At 35.6% G+C, this 23,105-nt stretch overlaps 1 protein-coding gene across 1 annotated transcript; it reads left to right on the forward strand.

The window, feature by feature from the left end:
- The first annotated feature begins 4,453 nt into the window (after positions 1 to 4,453).
- Positions 4,454 to 21,703, forward strand: LOC129262451 (alpha- and gamma-adaptin-binding protein p34-like). Its single transcript, XM_054900573.2, has 8 exons — positions 4,454 to 4,869; positions 6,278 to 6,465; positions 7,245 to 7,344; positions 9,184 to 9,288; positions 10,641 to 10,715; positions 12,331 to 12,747; positions 16,924 to 17,028; positions 18,469 to 21,703. The coding sequence occupies exons 1-8, from the start codon at positions 4,803 to 4,805 to the stop codon at positions 18,594 to 18,596; spliced, it is 1,185 nt and encodes a 394-aa protein (XP_054756548.2). The 5' UTR covers positions 4,454 to 4,802; the 3' UTR covers positions 18,597 to 21,703.
- Positions 21,704 to 23,105: the final 1,402 nt, after the last annotated feature.

Consider the following 23,105-nt stretch of genomic DNA (forward strand, 5'->3'; position numbering starts at 1 on the left):
AGGAATTATTTTTAGGATCTCTTTAGAGGAATCCTTGAGATATATCCATTTGATGGATTCTCAAGAGGAGCCCTTTTGAAGAATCTTTGGGAAATGTCTGTATGTTAGTCCTTAAGAATTATTATTGGAGAAGTTCTTTCAGGATATCTTTAGATGAAAACTTTATAGAGATATTCTTTTGAGGAATCCCGTTCATATACATCCACCAGGGCTCCTGGGTTAGCCAGTGACCCTCTCCATCTTACTTATTCACTTTTTCGCACATACGCCAGTGACCGAAAGTTGTCCTTGTAAGCTTCAAAATACTGGAACCATTAGCGACATGTAATAAGATAATAAGATACGTCAATAACTATCTTCAGAAAATCACTGAAACCCCATCTTCAGTAATTGTATGTTAGAACTGTGACGATCCTACTGCACTTCATTGATGGCTCCATGCACCTTATTGGTACAAAGTTCCCTGCAAACGAAAAGATTGAGGTCTCGTAGGCCAGTATGAAACTCCTAATGCAGACCTGCCAACCAGTACGTTTTTGCAACCAAATTACGGCAGTATGTTTTTTCTTTAAAAAGTATGTTTTTGTTAAAAAAAAATGAACGTAATTTACTGAGAAAAATCTCTATATGTCTATTTCATAAAACTTACACAAATATGGTTATTAGATCAATGTAATTTCAGGTAACTTGTTTTTTTTTTCAATCAATTTGATAAAGCCAGGGTGAGATATACACATGTTTAAATGTTTTTTTTTTCATCTGCAAGAGCAGTGCGCATTTTAGATGGCATGCAGCTTGAGCGTCGCGTTGAGCGAGTGCGCCACGCATTTTATTATGAAATACACTTTTTGGGGGAAAAATACACTTTTTTTTATCACAGAATACAATTTTTCATTTCCAGAGGTTGGCAGGTCTGCTAATGTCAAGTCTGATTGAACACCCATAAAGTTGTAGACTCCAATTCTTGATTGGTTGACATGTAGAAATGTACATTTTTTTCGTTTCTTTTTTTCTTTTCAATGAGATCATATAGTAAAGATATCCAGTATTTTCATTAAAATGTGAAAACAGTCCTTGCATAGTGTCCTGGTGTAACCAAGTGGTCAGTCAGAATGTGTGTTGTTGTTGTCCTTGGGGGATAACTATGTCGTGAATTTCTGTCAAAACTCACCTATTGCATACTTAAGCATCGTCTCTGTCACCTTTCAACTAATTCTTCACGGCTTTGTGTCATACTCCTGTTTCTCATAGAATACTGCGAGTTGAATATTGCAAAGGAGTACAGCATTTCTTCTCTGTCAGCAAACACGGTATATTTTCATTTTATGTTGTTAATATCTTCCATTGTTCCTTCGTATAGCATCCATGTAGAGATAGGGTTATATCCATATTGCGAGTTTAAAAAGGATACAAAGGACCAATTCTATCTATATATTATAACAAGTTTCGTGTTTATAATCCCCATTATAGGTAAAAACCTCTATGGCTCCCAATATGCTGCTTCTATGGGAGTTGAACCTCCAATTAATATTCACTTATCAGTTGTGCTGAAATGAATGATAATATGAGCAGAATTCTGACATAATTTTTATATATAATTTTGATACAAGTGTTTTAACACCGAGTTTAACTAATCTTATACGATTCCTTTTTACTCTTTCGGTTCAGAGTGAACTGATTTTTCTATCGCGTTTTCATGTTTTATTATAATGCATTTTTTAACGAAGTAGAACATGTCTGGATAATCGATCAGAAAACTGAAAGTTAGGCTCACATGACGAAAAAAAAATTGATGGAGGTATGATAATGTAAATCCAGATACCATGTTTTTGAAATAATGGCTACTTTTTATCAACAACATGCAAAGCTTTGTACATTTTTGTGCAGTTGGGGGTGTACTGTATCTTGTCTGTGTTTTTGATGAATAAATGCAAGAAATATATGACAATGTGGAATTATGTGCATGTGAATTTCATGGCACCATGAACGAAAAAAAATGTATGCTGGCCTGGCTGTTTGTTAATTATTGGAAGTCGCTCTTTTATATCCAGTATAAGTAGACTTGTTTAAATATTTGTCGAAGCGTTACTGCATAGATGTTTTCATAGGGGTACCTAGCGATCCAGTATTACAGCCAGTGTGTAGTACTAATTCGATGGAAAAAAATATATATTTTTGTTGAATATACAAATGAAATTTTAAAGAGATGATAGAGAATAACCATGCTATTCTGTATCACTAACCTCACAGATTTTAAAGAAAAGATATGAAAAATATTGAGTGCAGATAGTTTTATGTATGTTTCACAGCCTTTGTATATGTACATTATAATTAATCAGTTGTGGAATTACTATTAAAAAAATGATTTATCTTGAATCTCAGTCTTGATTTTTGTTTTTTTTGTTTTATTTGTATGTGTGTATTTATTCGTAAAATAAGTTTAAAAAAAACCCAAGCTAACAGAGCCCTATTTCGGAAAGATCATTTGTAGATTTGTGCATTTCCAGCTGATAGTAGTAGCATATTGAGGCAAACTTTTGAGCTGTTCTGAGTATTGAACATGGAAAATAGTTCAAGCAAGCAAGCAATTTAAAATGACTTATTGTTAATTCTTTCGGAGTTGATGTATAATTGACCACTGCATATCTTCATGATTATTTCTTTTCATAAAGCAGAAACATTCAACCTGTTGACTACCGAATTCATAAATCCCATATTTGTTATGTTCAGGGACAACCCGGGCGAGATGGCAACAGGCTAAAATCTTTGAAAATTAAACTTTCACCCTTCGGTATGTCCGCTTCATTATCAGAGGAGTTATGGCTCCGTGGATAACAGTCTCCGGACTTTGAACCACAAGGTTCGGGGTTCGAGGCCCACCACTGCACTTGCTATCTGTGGCAAGGCGTTTATCTACATTTGCAACACTCTACCCAGGTGTAGTAAATGGGTACCTGGTAGGAAGAAATCCTTGAATGCTCGAGCATCCGATCAGGGTAGCCGTGCTAAAGCCAGGGTAACAGTATGCAGCACTTAGAAACATTGTAAATGTTGGATATTATAGTTATAGTGCATTATACTGAACAGTTTTCAATATTCTCTAGTGATAAAATGACCTCATTTTTATTCAAATAAGATCATTATTGAAACGAATAAAACCACTTTTACAACTTGTATTCGAAGGCAGTGTCCTGGGCCGTCTTACAAAGAGTTCTGATTGATCCGATCAACCTCAACTATGGAAATCCATCATTGTCATATTTCCTACAAGAAATTTGAACAATGTCCTTTGTAAACAAAGAGAAGCACAATGAATTTTCAAGAAAACATTGAATATATCAATGTACATCAAAGATTGAAAATATTTAGTGAAGAAACATGCATAATAGATGTTGACGTTGTTGGCTTGCCATAGTAGTGGTTGATTGGATCAATCGCAACTCTTTGTAAGAGGGGATGACCTACTAGACCCTATAGTTTCAGATTCCTTGAAATTCGAGTCAAGATCTAGGAGTGGTGATCATGTAGTGAACTATTTTATTTGATAAATGTATATCAGAAAAAATATGCAGGGCTCATGTAATTTGCCCCCCCCCCTGTCCAAATGCAAAAAAGAGAAGAACTCTGGAAAAATCCCTATTCACCACAATGTTAAAGGACAAGTCCACCCCAACAGAAAGTTGATTTGACTGAAAAGAGAAAAATCCAACAACGCATAACGCTGAAAATTTCATCACATGCAGTCAGATGTAAAATAAGAAAGTTATGATATTTTAAAGTTTCGCTTAATTTCACAAAACAGTTATATGCACATACTGGTCGATATGCAAATGAGGGAACTGATGACATTCCTCACTATTTCTTTTTGTATTTTATTTTTTGTATTTTATATATATATATATAATATGAAATATTCTCATTTTCTGGTGAAACTGAACATGTGGAATTACCATTGTTTAACATTTTATGGTTCAGTCAAGTTGGTCCCTATGATTGCCAAATCTGTAAAAATTGAAATATTGTATAATTCAAACAATAACAAAACAAAATAAACAGTGAGGGACATCATTGATTCTCTCATTTGCATGTGACTAAATTGTGCATATTACTATTTTGTGAATGAATAAGCGAAACTTTAAAATATCATAACTTTCTTATTTTACATCCGATTTTGATGAAATTATCAGCATCATGCTTGTCTGATTTTTCTCCATTGATTCAAATCAACATTTTTCTGAGGTGGACTTGACCTTAAAGTCTTATCCAATGTTGCAGATATAAGCAGTAGGTTGTGAAAAGTTGCCCCCCCCCCCGTGAAAAAAAAATATCTCCTTGATATATACCACAAACTGACCTTGAAAAGAGAGGGTCGTGGGTATATATGAGAGTATAATTTTAGAATAAAATAATAATAAAAATGTAAAGCCTATGAATTAATAAAGCAATTGGTGGGAATATGACTGAGTTAAAAAAAAAAACAGAATGTCGAATATAAGAAATAACGCATATGAAGGAAATTGAAGTCTCATGTGATATTGATCTGTATTTCCCTTATATATTTTACACACTGTTTTATGAAAGTTAGCCCTGACAAGTTTTAAGTTTATAACAATCAGACATATTTCTCAGCTCATCAAAACTGAGGATGTCTACTGTCAACTAGCGGGCAACTAGCTTAATTTGTCAGACGACAAGTTCTGTATAAAGTACTGTGGTACGTCCATACCGAGTCTAGGAATCAAGACTAACCGTCCCGGCCGTGTGGATTACCATTTCTTCGTCGTGAAAACTCAAGTCTCAAGATGGCGACGCCCACTGCTTTGCTAGTTTCCTGCTCTTCAAGCGTAGATGCCCATGGAATAATGAAAAGTAAGAAAAAGATTTCGGATTATATTAGATACATATAGACCTGCAGTTCCGTGTAATAAGATGATTCAGATCTAAATTAATGACTATTTATGAGTAGTTGATCTAAATTTCTTTTTCATGTGTGATCCCACCTACTGAGTTATATGTTTGTAGAAAATTATTAAAGACTAAGTAAGAAATGCAATCCGTCTAGGCCTACCTAATGACAATGTTAAGTGATGTTCGTGTAGGCACCACTTCACTACCGCTACACCTACCCGAAAATCAAGGTCCAAAACTCGCGCTGATACTCCGAGTGACAAAGGTGGGATTTTATCATGTTTATGGGGGGAAAATATAAAATTCATGCAACAATATATTCACGATCGGAAGGAAGTGATCGCTGCTTATACTAATACGTTAAGGTATAACTTTTCAATCAATGGCTCACTGCATTCATCATCCCAGTTACCTCGAGCGAAGTTCGTGCAGGCTCCACTCCACTTCACTACCGCTACACTACGCTCCACCTACCCGAACTTCGAGACCATGAATTCGATCGGATATTCTGAGTGACAAAAGGTGGGATTTTATGGTGGGAAAATATAAAATTCATGCAACATCACGATCTTTAAAAACAAGTACAACTAATATTCTTACTTTACACAAAGCTTCACTTCTTTTCCATGCTTCTATCAGTCTCAAAATTGGTGATTTAGAGCCAACATGAAGTTCCTCACACGTATAAATATTAATGCGCTGCCGAATTCAAAACATCGCATGCGGGAGGCACCGGGTCCGGTCCGAGCTCGGACCCTCGCGCATGTGATGTTTTGAAATCGGCAGCGAAATGAGCGAATTGTTTATTTGTTTATTTACTCTATCTGATGGTGCAATGATATTTCATTAAACTAGAGGTTAAAACAGGTAAATTCTCAGAGAAAGAAAATCTCACGAATCACGAGATTTTGAAAGGAGGAGGATTCAGCAACGAGATGATTTGGATGAATCTGGCCTTTTTGCTCATTAGCATAGGGACCTGCGGTCTGACTGGCCTATGGGAAAGTTGTCCTTGCCCCTTGTCATAATTTACTTACCCAGTTGCCAATTTGAAATCTACATAGTATTAGTGATCTCAATTTTAAAGCAGCTATAACTTTCTTATTGCTTGTCCGATTTCTTTCAGACTTTCACCATTCTGTTTAATTTATTTTTCTCCTTCTCAACACAACATTTTATGGCCAAGGCTGGATTCCCCTTTAATAAATCCCCAGAAACGACGGTTATTCCTGTCTACTCCCTACTATGTCTAAAAGGTCAAAATATTAATTTGTTTTATCATTCACCTCCTCAATCTGAAACCTGTGACTTAATAATAAGAAGCAAAAACGCATCTAGTCTTGATAATTTTATCTTAACCCTCTAACAGAAATCACAGAAAATGATTCTGGAACACCGTTCACCCCCATCGCGGAAGAGGTAGAGGGTTACCCTTGGCAGCTCAGCAACAAGTACTACACAGCGGACATCTTGGTGTGCATAGCTAAACCCTGTATCATGGGGTCGCTCTCTCTCGGAGAATCCATGGAGGGCATTATAATCGCTATGGATGATAAGGTAAGAGAATCGGCAATGGGGGTGTTTTACGAAGATTTAATTGCAACTTAACTGTTGCGCTTAAATTCCCAGTTGCATGATGCGGTATATAATACATCACTGCATTGGTTAAATCATGCTCATAGGACGTGTGCTAGCTACTGCGTATTAATCAATACGTTCGCATGTTACATTTCATGTGTGCGTCAGCATTGAAGCATGACTCTAAAGTCACACCAAACTCTTTGTGAAACACCCTCTTGTATGATTATTTGATGAAAATCATTCGCAAATGCATTAATTAACCTGTCCATTTTGGCCAAAATTGAGCAAAATAAGGATTTACCAAAATTCCCCCGAAACCCCTCAAAAACCAACCCTCTTTGTTATGAGGGGTCTTCTAGCATCCAGATCGGTCAATATAAAAAAAATAAAGATCTTTTTTGGACAGATTTTGTGGTCTTTTGCCCACATGCGACCTGTCCAAATTGGCCAAAATTGATGATCAAATACGATAATTTCAGTGATTATAACACTTAATTATAGTTTTGATTTTACAAGCTCTAAGTTATGAGATCCAGGTCCATCTGATGTGACTCATCTGGCAAAAAGCTGAGATTTTAGAAAGTTAACAAAAAAGACTGTGTCAGATTTTCTCACATTACTTTTTTTGCATTTTGTATCTCCTCCTCCATATTTGTATATTTCCATTATGTACAGTATTCATCTCAACTATTTGAAGTTGTGTCAGTTTGATATAAATTTATACATTGTTTAAATCTTATTCATCTCTCAAACAGGCAGATAGCTTCAAGACTGCCAAGTCTCAGTGGGCCATAGTCAAAGAGATCAGCCCGGAAATCAGAATTCTTGCTTGTAAACAATTTACCAGAACACCAGGTAATGGAGAAATAAAAGTGGAAATTGATGTTTCTTTTAGAAAGAAATCTGTTAGTTTGCAGGTGCAAACCAAAGTCAGCAAATGGGATACATAAACAGAAATTTATACTTGGTGTGTCAAAATCTATAATTTGACCCCTGTTATAGCATATTTCAACAAACAGTGGCCAGGAGCTTTTTAATTGTCATGTCAGTGCAAGAATGCCCTTAACACCACACTTTCTCGCATTGCATGCGCGCAAAACCACCCTTAGCAGCACGCATAAGTGCATTTCGTAAGGGCGTTTCTGCACCAATGCAGTGTGTGAAATGTTTTGCTACTTAAGGCGTTCTTGCACAGACAAGCCAAAATTTAAACTATAAATCTGTATTGATGGAACTTTAGGAAGTGTTTTTGCTGTTATTTTGTCATAACTTTGCAGGGCTAGCTGATATAGCTTTATTACAGCGCAGACCAGCCAAGCACAGAATCTCATGTTCACGAATAGACATATTAAATAGAACCTTTTATATGATAATCATGGTATGGTTTATAAAATTTTTCTCATTATTGCAAAGCAAAAAAAGAAGAGAAGATTGAATGCATTATAGGTTGATGTTATTTGAAGTGCAGGTAAGGCATTGAAACAATGAGATTACATAACATTCCTTGAAATTCTGTTTGTATATGTCTTGTATTGTATAATGAGTTTTTATTCTTAAGGTTGCCTCTTATTCTCTTTCCAATTTCCACCTCTTGCTTTCCCTTTTCATTTGTCTTATCCCTATTTCTTTCCCTTTTCTCATCCTCTTCCTCTCCTTCTCCTCTTTCTTCCTAATCTTTCACTCTTCCTATTCTTCATTGGGGACACTTTGTAGAAATTATGTTATGGCATTTGGTATTTACTTATGATACATTTCTTTTTCATCTGTATTGTATTTGAATATTTATTTATGTTTACTTTATATTTTGTTATGTTTCTATTTGTACATGTAAACATTCACACATTTCAGTCTTTGACTGCTTGTGATTGTATTTTGATAGTTTTTATTGCAATAAAATCCATTATCACCCGTATCAGACATCTGAGCTGGTAATTAAAGCTCGTGGATAGTGTTGGTAAAGGATACAAAAATTCCAGTTGAATGGATCTTTCCTATTGAATAACAATTGCTGATGATGATTCAATGCGAAATTGACAGAATTTCTTCTTGGAAATATTAAATTTTAAGTCGTATTGCCCTACATTTTCTGAATATCAGGAAAGGATAGGTATATTGTTTGTATTTTCCTCGGTCTCAATGCGTGTATTGACTTTGCACGCAGAGACGACGCAAAATATACCTTTGTATTTTCCCTGGTCTCACATCCGGGCCTTTGAGGATGCGAATGAAGTGATACGCTTCATAATGTTCCGCGCACCAACGATCTACGTCATAATAAAGACAACGCTGGATCTGGGCGCTTGCAAGTACGTCATAATGGTAAAGTGTAGAGCCTAGACACTGATATTATCATGACACAACAGAACTCTATTCTTAAAAGATATCACTGTTATCATGATTTTTGCTCTAGATATCTGATTTGGATGATAATAAAAATATTGACTGCCCTTCTTTCGGGAACATCAAATATATTGCCCTTAAAAGACCCATATTGCCCTCGTCTAAAGACTCGGGCCAATATGATTCTTTTGCTGGCAATATATTTGATGTTCCCCTCAAGACCAGTCAATATTATATAAATATATATATATATGTGTCACAGGCTTGAAATAATACAATTATTACACAAAAATACATGTATATCCTTTTTTAAATTTGGTTTTGATATTCTGTCTTCCTGTGTTTTCTTCCTAGGAGTATCTAAGCAAGTAATCTTAGAGTGGTGTCTGGACAATAGTTTTGAGCTGGTAGAGTTAGAAAGACCTGAGAATGAAGAGGATGAAGAAGAAGATGGATTCGGTAAGTGCCTGCATTTCACTACATTTGTTTTATTACAGTTATTTAATAATTGATTTACAGGGAATAACTTTGCTTTACAAATTTGAATAGCATTTTTGGTCATAAGAGAAAAGCTCTCAACTAAGTAATGTACATTCCTATGTAAAAATATGCTATACAAAACACTTTATGTGTAGCAGTCTTTAAAAAATGTGGAGCAAATTGTGATGCGATACAAGGAAAATTATTCCCTGATCTATTATTATTATTATTATTGTTGTTATTTTATATTGTTATTTTAGAGGGGGGGGGGTGTGTTTTCCCTATTTTATTGTATTTTTGTATATGAATATGATGTATTTTATTCACTCATATTTCATCTACTTTGTTCTATTTTACTTCATTTTCAATTTAATTAATTTCTCTTAGACTTCATTATTTCTTTATCTTTTGATATTGTTTATTAGTAATTATATATATTTTCCTATTCTCTATATCTCTTCATGGTTTATGCTGAAGATAGTGTGATAACAATGGAGAAGTACAGTAGTCAATTTGGAACCACAATGCATAATTAACTTTTTGCCTAATGGTGAAAACAGAGGTTTTTCTCAAAGGAATGTTTTCACAAATATTTCAGTGACAATTATGTGCATCCAAACCTAAAAGCAATTAGGGAAAGCAATTAGGAACATCAGTTCTACATCACATTCTTGCTTGTTTCCTCTGTTAGCTACACCAGTAAAAAGAAAGTGGTAATGGAGTGGATATAATTTACAGCAGGCTTGAATTATTTTGATTAAACTTTGTTGTTCTAGATAATCTGACGCATTCTGGTGTATGATAAACACTTTAGCCCGTATTCTGAAGTCGGGTTTAACTTACACCATGGTCTAACTCTATGCTAAAATTATGGGAAGCCTAACGTTTCAAAATTTCGTCTACAGTGACTGCTTCTCTTTACTAATTCTTTAATGGTAAAGACAACTGTCATACTTATCCTTCCGAGGCAGTGAATAATGTTTTCGGAGTCAAATGAGCTGATACATTGAACCTCTACTGTTAGAGATTTATGTAACAACTGGCTTTCCATACTTAAACCATAACTTAAAACCAGAGTGTAAATTAAACCAGACTTCAGAATACAAGCCTTTGAATCGTGAATTTGTTGCAGCTGTCCAGGGCTGAAGTAATGGTGACAGTGTATATGATGTACAAGTAAAAGAAGCCAGACATTTGTGAAGGGGTTTGCTTGCAACCATGTCCTATCGAAATGAGATTCCCATACCAGAATTCAAACTTAGCTTTAAGCTTCTGAAATCCTTCATACTTTGGGCAATAACAACATTTGTTGTTGTTGTTTTTTTGTTTAGGTACAGTGCCATATGGTGTGGAGAGGATAGTCTCGGCTTTGCATGCCCACACATGGTCAAATCTAGAGATGAAAGGTAGCTATCATTTCATTCTTTTCTTCAAAACATCTTCATTTTGAATATTGAATATTGAAGACTCCAATTTATAACAGTTTCATTCATGTTAGCCTTATTTGATGTGCTCCATAAAAATTAAGGAATTATAATTTGGTGTTCCAAAGTGTGACATCATAAAAAACAGAGTTTTTATTTCTTTTTTAATTGCCAGGTTCTAGAACAAGTTTACAGAGTTCCCAGCCCATCAGGGAAAATTATTTTACTTTTTTCCAGTCAGGGAAAAATCAGGGAATTTGATAAAAAATACCTCGAATCAGAGAAAAATGCCTGAAATGAGAGAAAAATCAGGGAATTTTGATCAGGCCAAAAGTCGAAAGCACCGCAGTCAGTCAGACTCTTTTACATTTTATTGCATATCAAAATAATATCCATTGAATGACTGTTCATGGTGGTACTAATTAGTTTTACATTATTGTTTTTATACTGAAAATACATGTAATGCACTGCAACAACTTGTGAAAGCATGCGAAACTGGGAATGGGTTTAAATAATTATCAGGGAATTTTTAAACTTTATCAGGGAAAAATCAGGGAATTTCGTTTTTTTGAAAAGCTGGGAACCCTGGTTTAGAACCAGGCCAATAATACATTGACTTTCATGAGGCTAAAGAGATATTCATGTGGTCATGTCTCCGGCCATCTTAGACTTATTCCTACCAGATTGGAGCTATGGATGATATAAAAACAATGAAAAGCAAAAAAAAAAAATTGTGACATCATCACTTTAGTACTCTGAAATTTTCACTATTACCCCTAAGATGAAATACATGTAAGATTGATTTGAGAGTTTGCACAGTGTTCTCACATAGATACGGTGAAATATCTCCACAAATATTCCTTCCTGCTGGGTGGTTGTTGGACTGAAGTTTCGCTACGCAAAGGCTATTTATTGCATGGAAGCGAACCGGCAGATATGTCGCCCAAAGCAGCTTAGGAAATGAATGAGGGCGAAGTGCCTCATGACTGCCCAAATCGCCCCTAAAATCCCCACCAAAATGCATGCTTTGGGGGCCACCATTCTTTCTTGAGTTGCCCCAGATTCAGTAATATTCAAGATTACTTAGAAAATCAATGTTCCAAATAGCGCAGAATAATGATATTTGCTTGTAATGCATAATTGCTTGTTGCCCCTAAAAAGTAGCCTTTAAAATGAAACCCCCCCCCGATTTCCACAATCTCCCCAATATGGGAAAAACAAAGAAAATTATTTTCTACCCTGGCCAAAAGTATGATTATCTAGTCTGGATGTTGTATAGCGGGTAGCACGGATTGGTTAGGGATCTACTTTATCCCAACATGAGGGTGTCATGAGATGATGGTCCACTAGAAGGTTTCATGGATTCGTAGCGGTCAAGTGAATATACTGACTAACCATTTTCAAAGTATGGCATGCTTGTAATACTTTGTGCTTCGAAGGCTTCAAATCCTACACCTCTATGTATTCGGAAGTTTTTCCCTGTGCAGTTCTTTTTAGCTTGTCGTCTTCGCTCCAGTCACAACTCTTAACACTTTATTTAATGCAGAGAGACTTAAAATATTATATTACGGTCATACTCCCCTTCTCTCTTTTGTAGAAGACAATCGATCAAACTTGCTGAGACTTCAAGAGAGGTTTGGGGAGAATGACAACAGGACGGAGTCCGAAAACCACACGTCTTCCAACGATGCTTCCACGCAAGGATACATTTCTTTCTGCGGGGTCGACGAACTTCCCTCCGAAGATCCTGAAAATCAAACAGACCAAGAACATTGCCACACAACCACGGAAACAACAGAATCTTCCCCCAGGGACAGTAATGTGAGGACTATGTCTACATGTGATGAGGGGAGGGGGGATAATGGGGATGGGGCTCAGGATGTGGGTTGTCGTGGCAGCAGCAGCAGCGGTCCTGAAGCAACAAGTGCTCTTTCAGAAGGAGCCAATGCAGCAGCAAGCGGTGAGACGCCGGAGAAGACCAAAGAGAAAGCTACGGCCGGTCTGGATAAAATAGGTAAATATCTTTTGCAGGTGAATCTGCCTGTCAAATTTCTTAGGACCATAGAAATTAATTTGCATTAGAAGATTTAGATAAGACATTTCTGCATATTCTGGGCTGAGAAAATTCTTTGAATTTGGCAATGATTCAACTTATGGTAGGTCGACTTTCGAAGACTCTTCTATATGTAATCCAAATGTATTTTTCTTTGATATAATAGAATTAATGTAAGTAAGAGATTGAATATAGCCAAGGGTACGCAGTTATCAATTCAGTTCATTTATTTCATTCACAATAAAAAAAAATATACTAATATAGTAATGTATATATAAAAAAAACTATTAACTTTACAGTATACATTAAATGAATACCATAATACTTAAACATAAAACATACAAATTTATTGTAGATAGGCAGGGACAGCTAAAGAAGAACAAGTTTAATTGGTTAGCCGTCTATGAGAAATAAAACTGAGATAAAGGGTGAACATTAAAAAGAAAATGATTTAGAAGCATACTTGTCAAAATCAACCTGCCGTCTGAAGGAATAAACCAACGAACGTAGACAAGCGTGTCGCTATTAGGAAGGTCCACTCGATACGCGCATACAATTGAAGTGCGCGCACAATTTGGTAGTCATGCCAACGAAACCATGAACCGATACAATACACTCACGGAGTGACAGCAAAATAGAGGTAAACTAATAGATTATGGCAATAGTAGATTCAAATATTAAAAACAAAAAATATATAAAACAATAAATGATAATGTACCACATTTAAAAAATAATATATCACTAAATTATTGTCATAATTTTTTTGTACATCTTCAGTAAAACAGGATTATATTCTGCCACAAATAAACCAGTCTGCTAATTTCACCCTGATTTAGCCAAGCTCATTTTGTGACCACCGAAATCCTCTCAGAGCACTTTTTTAGTAGATTGTAGAGTTGATTTATTTTCATTTCCTCTTTATCATTATTTTTGCTTGAAAAGTTTTTACATCAAATATCATGCTTAAAAATATGAAATATGTGTCCCTGTATTTTTCCTAAAATATTACTTGGTGGTGACAACGGTTTTATGACTTTGCATATCAATATGATAACAAGTACATACGTGAGGTTGATACGTCTTAATCTAAATTTCGCTGCACCATAATGCGCCTACACAATCCAGCACCACCTCTTCAGTACACAAGTGCCATGGCTGGCATACCGCGCCGGTGCCCCGGGCCGGTCGGTGCTGAGGTAGGGTACGGTTGGCTGCATGCATATGCTGACACAAATTTTTGTAAAATTATAGAATGAAAATAGAAGATGTGACATATAGACCTTCGCCCCTTGATAGTTCTCAAGTCAAGACCCGTCGGAATATACATAGCTCGATACTGAACCAGATAATTTCTGTCTAATATTGGCTAATCTACGTTAGACTAGGATTTGGCTTTAGACTAGGATTTGGCTTTGCTAGTTTAATGGCCGTATTCGATCTTGCCTGATGGATTGCAAAATGTGGGTTGGTTTTGTGGATATAGTATAATTATTTTAGATTTTCAGACTACAATCTACACTAAGTGAAAATTAAAATTCTAACCTTGAATATTTATCGTTGCTCATCCGCCATAGTGCCACATCAATGACAGACCAAGTATATATCTTCGGTCTAGCTAAGTCGAGTTGCATTGAGATTATCCTGCCAGTGCAGTGCGAATGCAGCCAGCATATCTTTCGCGCAGCGAAGTATGCGCACCGAGGTGACCGGGGAAGTTTCGGCGAGGCCAGACCAGAACATCACAGTCTTGGCTCTGGCGTTAGCTTGTGTAGATTTGGTAGGGGCAGCGAAATTAAGCAGCAGAACAGTAACACAAATGTCATCAGTCTTTGTATTTTTAATGATACGTAAACTACAAGAATCATGATTATCTTTTGTCTTACATTTTTTGTCTCACCTGCATAGCAGAGTGAGACTATAGGCGCCGCTTTTCCGACGGCGACGGCGGCGGCGACGGCGACGGCGGCGTCAACACCAAATCTTAACCTGAGGTTAAGTTTTTGAAATGACAGCATAACTTAGAAAGTATATGGACCTAGTTCATGAAACTTGGCCATAAGGTTAATCAAGTATTACTGAACATCCTGCCTGAGTTTCATGTCACATGACCAAGGTCAAAGGTCATTTAGGGTCAATGAACTTAGACCATGTTGGGGGAATCAACATCAAAATCTTAACCTAAGGTTAAGTTTTTGAAATGTCATCATAACTTAGAAAATATATGGACCTAGTTCATGAAACTTATACATAAGGTTAATCAAGTATCACTGAACATCCTGCATGAGTTTCACATCACATGACCAAGGTCAAAGGTCATTTAGGGTCAATGAACTTTGGCCGAATTGGGGGTATCTGTTGAATTACCATCATAACTTTGAAAGTTTATGGATCTGATTCATGAAACTTGGACATAATAGTAATCAAGTATTACTGAACATCCTGTGCAAGTTTCAGGTCACATGATCAAGGTCAAAGGTCATGTAAGGTCAAAGAACTCTGGCCACGTTGGGGGTATTTGTTGAATTGCCATCATATCTCTATAAGTGTATTGGTCTAGTTCATAAAACGTGGAAATAAGAGTAACCAAGTATCACTGAACATCTTGTGCGAGTTATAGTAGTTTTCAAAATCAGCACTGCTGCTATATTGAATCGCGTGATGCAGGTGAGACGGCCAGAGGCATTCCACTTGTTTTAAAATACAAATATACTAAAATAATATTATTTAACATATTTTCATTGAGGTTTAAAGGAGAATGAAACTCTTGGAGCAAGTTAGCTTTTGTGAAAGCAGAAAAATCAAAGAATAAGATCAACAAAAGTTTGAGTAAAATAGGACTAGCAATAGAAGAGTTATGAGCATTTGAATGTCGAGATCACTAATGCTATGGAGATCCTCCCATTGGCAACGCAACCAAGATCTATGATATCACAGATGAACAACTCTTCCCTTTTGGACACTGAAAATATACCCCAAAACATCTCTTTTTGCTCATTCTAATCATATGACAAACGATTCATCAATGATATAATGATGTGAAACCTCTGTACTTGTCCTCTCATATAAAGAGAACACCTCACCTTGTGATAGATTCTATAAAAGTGAGAATATAAGTGAAATAAGTACTAAAGCAATGAGGGAGAAGTACGTGTGTGACATCACAGATCTTGGTCGCATTGCCAATGGGAGGATCTACATGGCATTAGTGATCTCAATATTCAAATGCTCATAACTTTCTTATTATTCATTCAATCTTCCTCAAACTTTCAACAATATGTTTCTTTGATTTTTCTCTTTGATATGGATTCAGCTGGTTTCAAGGGTTTCATTCTCCTTTAATTATCCATCAAAAATAGTGAAATTGAACAAACAAACAAAAATCAACTCTACAATCTTCCAAAAAAGTTTTCTGGGAGAAAGTGGTCACAAAATCCGAGCAAAGTGGACCTTCCTAAAAGCAACACTGCCGTGTGTTGCTGCCCTCTACGTTCGTTGGAATAAACCAAATGATAAATTGTCATTAACTGTGATGGGCTGTGGAAGCAGTAATAATCACATTGAGTAACAAAGTGATGAAGTCACAGTCTACTGATGGTACCAAAGATTTTTCTGGACTAGGCATGTATCCGCTGGAGACCTGTATTGTTAGCACCCAGTGACATGGGACCTTGAGGCTACTTGAAACTGTTTACAACCAGTTGTCATGGTAATGAATGGCTCTGATAAATGCTACCACCTCTACAAAGGATCCCCCTCTACAAACACCATATTTATGATTGACAGGTAGAAGGTCGTAACTCAAAATTTTGAGAAAAATTAATACGTACTAATTGTTATTTTGCTTTATTGGCGTTAGTAAAATTTATTGGGTTGAAGTGTTGTGGGTTTTCAGAATTTGTAGGTGTTACTGAGTATTATGTTAACATATCACAAAGTGGCAAAATGTGAGTAAAATCCTTCTGTTTCTCAATCTCATTGTCAGTTTCCAGTGAATACAATTATTATTTTTTTTAATTGGTGTTGTACTGCAAGAAACCTGCCCATAAAGTCCACTTATTGTGGAAGAAAACTTCCCATGACTGGTTGTTATATGCAGGTTTCATTGTATGTTCATTTTCCTTTTTTTTAAATCTACAGATGCTCTGCTCGATGAGGATAGGCAGGTCTTTGAAGCTCTTGGAAATGAGGATCCAGAAATGGAATCCTTTGAACTACTCTTTTCCAGAATGGCTGACATGAAAGGTAAGCTGTGGAATTCAAGATCATAACAAAGGGGGGGGGGGGATGTGCTCTTAGTAATAAAAAAAAAAAGTATTTTGAAAGATATCTTGATTGATGATGATGAAAATATATTTGATTGAAGCTTTTGGAATGGGGATCATGAAGAATGGAATCCTTTGAACAGCCCTTTTCTAGATCATGTGAAATTCAATAAAAACACAAGTGGTTGGCAGTAGATTTATTGATAAAGAAATTATTTTTAGAAATATTATAGGCCTTTCAAATGAGGATCTTGCATGGAATTTTAAGAATAAGCCTTCTCTAGGATGGCCTTCATGGAAAGTAGGACAAAATGTCTGCTTATGAGTGAAGAAAGCAAAATTTGTATACCAATATTTTTTTAAAATTTATTTATTTGTTTTATTCATTTTTTTTAAGGGGGGGGGGTTACGAGCAAATAATGTAGAAGAATATGCATTATCTTTTTTAATACAATTGTTATAATCATCATCACCATAGTCATCATCATCATCATCATCATTGTAACCATTATCCACATTTTCATCTTTTTCATCACCACCATTAACATCATCTTAATTTTCGTTGTCACCATCATCATCACCACCGTCATCAACATCACCATCACCACCACCATTATCACCATCATCACAATAATAAACATCATCACCATCATCATCACCATCATCAAGATAATCATCACCATCATCATCACCACCACCATCATCACCATCTTCACCATCATCACCATTATCATCATCATCATCGTCGTCTTCATCATCATCACCATCATCATCATCAACATCTGCTTTAAAGGTGCCATAGGGGGAATCAACCTATTGGAGAACCCTTTGGAGAAAAGTGGCATGTTAGGGGGAATTTCAAAGAATGGAAGAGGAAAAAAGAATTCCCCCTAAACTTTGATGTAAAGCAATTATATTAGATGGCTCAGAATGGAATACCAGAAATATTCCAAGAGTTTGGGAAAATATTCCACGAATCCAATCCCACCCCTCCCCCCCAAAAAAGAGGGAGCATTTTGATTTAACAAGTCATATCACTTATCACATTGTGCCATTATCACTTCATAGAATCAAATTTGGCCGTTGACATGTAGTTCATTATGACGTCATTGAGCGTGGTTGTGCTCCATGCTGCGCATCGCATTGCTTTCATTGTTGTACGCGTTGTATATTTTTCGCGCACACGCCCTAAACTGTTGAATATGCTCTCATATTTTGTAAATTTGAGCAAATTTTGTACAGGAGCCTATGGGATATTCGTCGGATTTCGGTCCTTTTTAGGGATACGCTCTGATACTGCACAGGCAATTGATGCAGACCAAAATACATGTTTTTAATGCATCGCTAAAACACTCTATATAGATGATAATTATTATTGTTGTTATTAATTGAACATAATTTTTTTATCATTGCACTTCAGAGAAAGCAAGTAACTTGGAGGGTGAGGAGAGGAGACAGTATGCCGAGAAAGTGGCTGTTGCATTCTGGAGAGCGATAGGAGGGGACGAAGGAGAGATAGGTGGACTGGATGATGATTCAGATGAATGATGATGGAGGAGCGTGGGAGGAAGGCATGGTGAGCGATAGAAGGACTGATAATTAAAGAGCCTGATGATGACGGGAGGAGTCAGTGAAGGAATTGAAGGAGGAATGAAAGGACAAGAAGATGATGCTAAACTGATGGTGCAGGAGGAGTAGGAGGCCAGATAGATAGAACTGATGACATCTCAGACCAACAGAGGAAATACATGGGGGCGACTTTTGATTTCGCCCTCAGGACACCCCCAAATCAACCCTAAAATCCCCCAAATAGAATGCTTTGGGGCGATCTTCTGTTCTATAGTGGCTGCAAGATCTCCCACAGACAATAAAAATCAGAAAATCAATTTTCTACATACAGCAGGATAATGAGAAATGCTTTTAAAGCATAATTGTTGTTGCAAACAAAAGTAGCCCTTGAAATGAAAGAATTAGCTCAAAATTTTGGGAAGTCGCCCCAATTTGTTAAAAAAGAGCCCCTAAAATTATAGCATATTTCCTTCCCTTTATCTCAGACTTAGAGAATGGTGGAACACAGAAGTGATCAGAAGACAAAATAAGGAATTGAAGGAAAACTGAATGGATAAGAAAAAGATTAGGACATTGAATTTTGTCTGACTGATACCTGATGAGAACTTGAATTTTTTTTGTTTTGAATAATGTTTTATTTTCTTCCTCTTGCAAATCAATAAGTTTACAATCACAATTCATATAAATAAAGATTCTTTGTATGTAGACAATAAATAAACAATCAAACAAATAAATATATCAATATCAATGAGATTACAAATATTTTTAAAATGATTACAAATGAAATTAAACTGCCAAATTTCTCTTCTATAACAATGTGAAAGCAGAGGGGAAAAACCCATATCAATCGACAAAAAAAAAACATACTTTGTAAAAGATGACTTTTTTCCCTGAATAGAATAGAAATAATCTCTTTTGCACATATTGATTGTACAAGAAATAAAAAAAAGATAAAAGATTATTTTAAAGGTTAATTAGAGGAAGGTTATTATCCTAAAACGTCCCTACACACTCACCTTACCCCCATACCCCCTCCCCCCTCATCTCTCTCCCCAGACACTCACACACAACTCACCACCACCCACAGCTCCCCCCCCCCCCCTCTTCCCTGTCACAAAACTCACACATCCATCTACACACGTACACCCACACACGATGCATCCTGCTCTGGTACAACTATCTGTATTTGAACGAATAAATAAAACAAAACAGAAACAAAATGAAGCAACCAATACATCCATAGTATTAAGAAAGGTATGCATTGATTTGTTCCCATTTCCTTAAGTGCACCCCCAGCTTCCCCCTTTAAACGCTATTTGATATTCCGTATCTCTATACTCTTTAACCAAATGTGTCACTTTCTGTACGGTTGGCAATATTCCCTGTTTTCTTGAACTAAAAATAATATACTTAATTAATTAATTAATGATAAGTTTGAATTTAACAACTATAGACCAATATCGATTCTACCCTGTGTGTCTAAATTAATGGAAAAAATTGTGCAAAAGCAATTGCTTCGTTATATTCAAACTCATTCTTTACTTTCTGCTTTTCAATCTGGATTCCGTCCGAAACACTCTACCATTACTGCTCTTGCTAAGGTAACGGATGACTGGTTTCATTCTATGGACAATGGGCAGTATACAGGGGCTATTTTTATAGACCTTCAAAAGGCTTTCGACCTGGTCGATCATGCAATTCTCCTATCCAAACTTAAAAATATTGGTATATCTGGTGATGAATTGCATTGGTTCAAAAGTTATTTGACTAATAGAAGAATACGTACATCCATTAATGGAATTTTATCTGAAGAAAGGGTCATTTTTAAGGGAGTACCCCAGGGATCTCTCCTTGGACCCTTACTGTTCATTTTATTTATTGATGATATAATTTCTGTATTTAAAGAGTGCACCGTACACCTTTATGCTGACGACACAGTAATATATTTCTCACATAAAGATATTAGAGTTATCGAACTCATCCTTAATAAGGAGCTGGAAAGTCTATCTGTCTGGATGAACAGGAATAATTTGAAAATAAACTATGATAAAACTGTAAGCATGTTGATTGGAACACCTAAAATGCTTAAAAGGTCACAACATTTACAACTAAAAATTGACTGTCATTTACTGACTCAAGTGAATAGCTTTAAGTATCTAGGTGTCTTTGTGGATGAAAACATGAAGTGGGACTATCACGTAAATTATTTATGTAAAAAACTGGGGAGAATGATTGGTTATATTGCACGGCTAAAGCATTTTGTAAATTTGTCAGAATTAAAGTTAATATATAAGTCAATAATTTTACCTCATTTTGATTATGGTGACATTATCTATCAATCTGCAAACAAATCTCTACTTGACCAACTTCAAAAAATTCAAAATAGAGCTGGAAGAATAATCTTGAAAATTGACCCCTATTCACACACTTCAACCTCTCAAATTCATTCTATTCTTGGTTGGGACACTATTCAAAAGAGACAGTATACTCACTTGATATTATTCATGTATAAGATTTGTAACAACATGTCCACTGAATATATGAAAAATTTGTTTCATACAAAAGATACTCCTTACCCTCTTAGAAATGAAAATAATATATGTTTACCCAGACCTAGAACCAATAGTTGTAAAAGATCTTTCTCTTACCGAGCTGCATCTGAATTCAACAGAATCCCTTTGTGCGTGCGTAATGTCACCACTTTCAATTCTTTTAAAAATACATTTTTGAAATATATCTGTGCTAAATGAAATTAAACCACTGATTTGTACCGGGGGGGGGGGGGGTAGGTGTAGGTTATATGATTTTTCTTTGTTTTTAAGGATTTCACTTAATATATGTCTGATGGTCAACTTTCTTTATTGTATGGTAATCATAGCATTTTTGTAAGTAAACTGGCTCCATGGAAGACCAGCAGCAATGCATTATTGCAGCTGAATATGGACTACCAGCCGTATAATTTACTCTATTTCTTACCTTTTATTATTGTATCTTAATATTGACCTCATCATATCATGTTATATGTATTTGTATGTACTTTGTATCTGTTATTTTATATACGGAAATAAAACAAACAAACAAACAAATTAAGAATATAATACAGTTTATTAAAGCTACTCTTGTAGTATTTCCAGATATCCCCATGAAAATTGTTTTCCAAACGTCACTGCCAAAAACTTGGAGCTCTCAGTCCTCCAGCAGAATAGTCTTGATATAGAACCTTGCGTTTTATTCTATCTCTTCCTCCCCAAATAAAATTAAAAGAATTTCTTTCTATTTCCTTAAAAACGTCTTTTGGGACTGTCATCAGGGAAGAAACATAATTTAATTTTGAAAATGCATACATTTTCAAAAGTTTTATTTTACCATACATCGTAAGATCTCTTGCTTCCACCAACCAATAAGTCTCAAGATTTCCTTATAGTTCAAGTCATCTTTGACTTTACAATCCCATGCGAAATATACCCCTAAAATTGTAATATGTTGTAACCAATGTCCAAGAAGTGGTAAACCAGGTCTATCTCTTTCTTCTCCCAACCATAAAAAGTTTGTTTTATCCATATTAATCTTCAATCCACTTAAATTTTCAAAATCTGAGAATATTTTCTTTACTCTATGGATCGAGTTCATATCTTTTAAAAACAATGTAATGTCGTCTACATACAGAACTTGTTTTATTTCCCGTTTCCCAAATCCTATCCCTTTAATATTAACATCTCTCCTAATATAATGAGCTAATAATTCAATCGCTATGATAAATATATATGGAGAGAGTGGATCCCCCTGCCTTACTCCTCTATTAACTTCAAAATATCCCGTAGAATGCGCAACACGCAACTACTAACATTATTATACAGAGTTTTGACCCAAGAACACAGATTTTTCCCAAACCCGAAATGTTCTAAAGTTTTGAATAAAAGTTTATGAGAGATACAATCGAATGCCTTTTCAAAATCCGCTGCAATTAAAAAACCTAAGGGTTGATACAAAGACTGAAAAAACATATCATCAATTAACCGAACTGCTTCCCCAATATTACGATATTTGACATAACCCACTTGATCACAATGAATAATATCTCCCAAGACCTCTTTCACCCTTGTCGCTAACACTTTTGACAAAATTTTATAATCTACATTCAAAAGAGTTATCGGCCTATAGTTTTTCATGTGCAAAGGATTTTTGCCTTCTTTTTCAATTAGAGTAATTACCCCCTGTCTCTGCGAATTTGACAACATTTTAACTTCAAAACTCTCATTGAAAGCTTCAACTATGATTTTCCCTAAAAGTGGCCAAAATGTAAAGTAGAACTCTATTTCAAATACATGAACTGCAAGTTGGATCATTTATGTACATGTATAATAAACACTTGCTTCCTCAAATTTTTGATGATATGTTTAAAATGACAAAGGATGTTCATGGTTCATACACATAACACAAGACATGCTAATAATATGTATATTCCTCTGTTGAAATATCAAACTTCAC

This window comes from Lytechinus pictus, chromosome 5 (assembly GCF_037042905.1).
Source record: "Lytechinus pictus isolate F3 Inbred chromosome 5, Lp3.0, whole genome shotgun sequence".
NCBI lineage: Eukaryota > Metazoa > Echinodermata > Echinoidea > Temnopleuroida > Toxopneustidae > Lytechinus > Lytechinus pictus.

Bases quoted from the DNA above. Each gene is read 5' to 3' on its own strand.
- LOC129262451 (XM_054900573.2), top strand. From the start codon at position 4,803: ATGGCGACGCCCACTGCTTTGCTAGTTTCCTGCTCTTCAAGCGTAGAT. The intron at 9,289-10,640 runs GTAAGTGCCTGC...TTTTTTGTTTAG, and splicing joins TGAAGAAGAAGATGGATTCG to GTACAGTGCCATATGGTGTG. The intron at 12,748-16,923 runs GTAAATATCTTT...TTAAATCTACAG, and splicing joins GGCCGGTCTGGATAAAATAG to ATGCTCTGCTCGATGAGGAT.